This window comes from Ipomoea nil, unplaced genomic scaffold (assembly GCF_001879475.1).
Source record: "Ipomoea nil cultivar Tokyo-kokei standard unplaced genomic scaffold, Asagao_1.1 scaffold1361, whole genome shotgun sequence".
Lineage (NCBI taxonomy): Eukaryota > Viridiplantae > Streptophyta > Magnoliopsida > Solanales > Convolvulaceae > Ipomoea > Ipomoea nil.
Window position 1 is genome coordinate 353,002 of NW_017617789.1, and position 3,810 is coordinate 356,811.

The following is a 3,810-nucleotide window of genomic DNA, read 5'->3' on the forward strand; positions in this document are numbered from 1 at the left end:
ATCGAGTTAGCATTCAAAGTCTCATGTTTAGACATGCTTATTGGTAAGCGTTGGTGCCTTGGTTCCTTGGTGATAGTGTTTCAAGTACAGTGACTCAACTGCCCATTAAGTGGGATGGTCAGTGTCGTGTTCCGAAAGAACTCAATTCATTGGATGAAACTCTCACTCTGACCGTCAATGCTTAATCATGTGTCTGCGTATCCAACTTAGTGACTCAACAGCCCATTAGGTGGGAGGATCAATGTTTGGTGTTTACAAGGAGCTCACCACATTGGGTGAAACTCCCACACTGAGACGGTCAAGACTCGATCATGTGTCTGAATTCCTGATACAGTGACTTAGCAATTCATTAGGTGGGAGAATTAGTGTTTGGTGTCCACAAAGAACTCACCACATTAAGTAAAACTCTTATACTAGGACTGCCAAGACTTGATCATGTGTCCATGTTCACAATCTACCATTCATGAACCAATTGAACACTGAGCAGTGACATTATGCAATTTGCAGGTCACATTTATGACAGTACTGACTTCTACTGTACATAAGACTGCATATATACATGTGGAATGAATGGCTTGTAAGTCTTTTAAATGCTAACATTAGGTATGCTACAACAAGGTCAATAAAACACATCCTCATTCTTTTCAAAAGGACATGATAATACACTGGTTGGTGGGTATATCTTCAAATTCCAAAAAAAACAAGTGAATAGTGATCTTAGCCATTGCAAAGTGGCATAAGACATTTGAACAGTGATCTTATTATCAGACCACATTCAAATGAAATGTTGGGAGTTTCTCATCACTGCTTTGAATACTGTACACTTAAGTTAATTACTTCATATCAATTTTCATCAGTCCACTACTCCATCAACTATACTAACTAATGGTATAAAAAATTAGAAGGCAATGATGCTAATTAAAAGAATATATATTAAATATTATGACTAGAAGAACATAATATATTCTATACTTGCTTTCATTCTCTAATACTTTTTATTATGATTTGAGGACATTGCATCATATTCTTTATCATGCAATGCTTCTGCTTCTTAGCAACAGGACTCTGGTAAGTTCATCAGCGATTCCTTGCAAAATAACCGGTTTACGAATAATACCATTCATCCCGACCTGAATGCATCTTTCACTCGCATCTTCATCATCGTTTGCAGTTAGAGCGATGATCAGTGGCCAGCTTCCGCTTCTGAACTTGCGAATTCTCATGGCGACTTCAAAACCATCGAGATCGGGCAGGTGAAGGTCCAAAAGGACGACTTGGAATGGGCATACTTGAGTTCCTAGAGCCCCGAGACATTCGTATCCGGTTGAAACTGCAGAAACGTTGCACCCCAGTTTCTCGAGCAGCCTACGGGTTACTCCCCTGTTGATACCATCATGGTCGGCTAACAGAACTTCGAGCCCGGGCAAAAGAGAGCTCGGGTGTGTATAACTGGAAGATTCGGTGCACCCAGACATGCCTGAAGTGGATGGCCCGAGATGAAAGGCAAGAACGACTGCCATGCTTTGATGAAAGCCCTTAGGATTTGGCACTACCGAGATGTTTCCTTGCATTAACTTCGTATTATAAAAGTCAGTTTACAATCTGAAACATAATTCAAGAATGCGAGAGAGATAGAGAGAATCAATATACCTGAACTAGCTTTTTGCACACGGTGAAGCTTAGAACTTCTTCAACCTCCCTCCGGCCAAATGTCTCGCTACATTGTGAACCTTTGTATACACCCTCGGGCTGAGAACTATTACCGACAATCCCGATTTCAAACTTGATATGAACATACTCACTAGACGACTTTCTCCATCCTAAATCATTTCCTCCCTCACGGGTTATGGAGAATTTGATGCACCCTCCACCGCTGTTCTTGAGTAGATTTCCAACCATATGCAAAATTACCTGAAAAACTCGAATTTCATTGCCAATAACATGATTAGGCAGAGATTTGTCCACTTCAACCGCAAATTCGTAGCCCTTAAAAGCGCAAAGGCACTTGGCAAGGCAGATAGCTTCTTTGATCATAGAATGTAATTGAAACGATCTCATCTCAAGTTGGAATCTTCCGTTATGCTTTGTTGATGTATCCATTGCATCGTTAATCAAAGTCGAGAGGACATTGCTGGTCTTCGACAAGGCGTCTCTAAGGAGTTTCTGCTCGGGATTTAATTGCTCGTCCTGCAAAACCGAGAGCAGACCCAAAATCGAGTGCATAGGTCTTCTCATGCCATTGCTCATGACCATCTGGAATGAATTCCTAGCCTGACTGGCCCTCAAAGCACCTTGCTGTGCTTGATGAAGAGCCCGGTTTTGCTCTTCTAATTTATCCCGCATATTTTGGACCTCCTCGAGCACCGCAGCATGGGAAATTGCCACCGCAACTTGATCCGCCACGACCTTTACTATTCCCATTTCCTGGTTGCCCCAGCATCTACCCTGTCCAGCGGGGATAACCAAAACGAGGATAGCATAACATTGCGGGACGAGCTCAGGGGTCCCGCCCTTAAAGTTTGCGACCCTCAGCATTGGCATCCGTATCGCCGCCACACTTCCCGGCTCACAAACCCCTACTCCCCCACTACTTGCAACAGCAAGCGGTGTATCGGGGTCGAGTAGTTTCACTTCAACGCTCTGCTTAATTTCCTGTACGACTGGATCGAGGACTGGAATAGGGAAGTTACGCCCATCCAAGAAGCTCCTTCCTCTCACCTCATGAGTCAGCTCCATTTCCGTTTTCTCCTCATTTGGCATCCAAATCGCACAGTTATGCAAATCCAGCGTCTTCGATAGCTCTATAAGAGTCGTATACAAAATCGTGTGTCGATCAAGTGACTTGCGAATCTCTCGGGTGAGCATCCGGACATGCCACCCGGCTTCTTTCTGTTTCTTTATCATTCCAACTTCTCGACCAAGATCCCAAGCCTTCTTTTTCAGCATAAACTCTCGTACCTTCACCTTGAGCAGCAAGGGGATAAGGGAGACGAGGGTAATAGCAGTAGCAAACGACACCAAAGCCGTGAGGACTTTGAAAATGGTAAGCGCAAGCATCAAATGAAACGAGTGTTGGCCATAATAAGTCCAACCCATGAGCAAATGCGTCATTCCACACAGAACAATGAAGGCAATGAACTCAACAAGTATCAATTTGAACGGCGCATTGGAGCAGCTAACGAAGTAAAGAAGCTCAATCGGGATGGAAAAATAGGCCACTGCAATCAAGAAATCGCCAACTTTTTGGCACTCCATAATGGTCTCAACACTCCAAAACCCATCATAATCACAGTTGCATCTGAAGAACCCATTATCAGCAACTGTGAATGCCACAAGGGAAACCCAAACCAACACCCTCAATGCGAATATCTTCGACATTGTATCTAATCCACTAAACTCCTCAATCTATTCATCAAACACACCCAAATTCTCCACTGACCCCTCAATACAGGTCAATTGGCAATTTGTGCATCAGTGCTCACTTGCAAACTCATCAAACAGCATTTATAGCACTCACTACATAAGAAAAGTAAAAAATTAATAACATACAAATACCAAAAATCAAGAAACACATACAATTCTCAGTAGAATATTTCATCAATACCTTGATTTGCAGAACCAAAGACTAAAAAGTAAAAACACCAACTAGCTCAAGAACACTAATTTCCCCTCATTCAATAACACACACAGATGAATAAGAACTATAAAACAACCTATGGCCAAGATTCCTACCATAATCACCAAAAGGAAGAAAACACAAGTAACCATAGATATGTTTACATATATACAGAAGAAAGATTGAAACTTTAC

General features: G+C 42.3%; 1 protein-coding gene across 1 annotated transcript; it reads right to left on the reverse strand.

The window, feature by feature from the left end:
• Positions 1 to 694: 694 nt before the first annotated feature.
• Positions 695 to 3,520, reverse strand: LOC109185904 (ethylene receptor 2-like). Its single transcript, XM_019335880.1, has 2 exons — positions 1,651 to 3,520; positions 695 to 1,574 (listed from the first exon to the last, which is right to left on the reverse strand). Exons 1-2 carry the CDS (start codon positions 3,376 to 3,378, stop codon positions 1,032 to 1,034), a joined length of 2,271 nt encoding a protein of 756 aa, XP_019191425.1. The 5' UTR covers positions 3,379 to 3,520; the 3' UTR covers positions 695 to 1,031.
• Between the last annotated feature and the right edge of the window lie 290 nt (positions 3,521 to 3,810).

What these genes read in the sequence shown, in the direction of transcription:
- LOC109185904 (XM_019335880.1), bottom strand. Translation starts at nt 3,378, where the DNA reads ATGTCGAAGATATTCGCATTGAGGGTGTTGGTTTGGGTTTCCCTTGTG. An exon ending in TGTGCAAAAAGCTAGTTCAG is followed by an intron (nt 1,575 to 1,650) that starts GTATATTGATTC and finishes TATAATACGAAG; the next exon opens with TTAATGCAAGGAAACATCTC.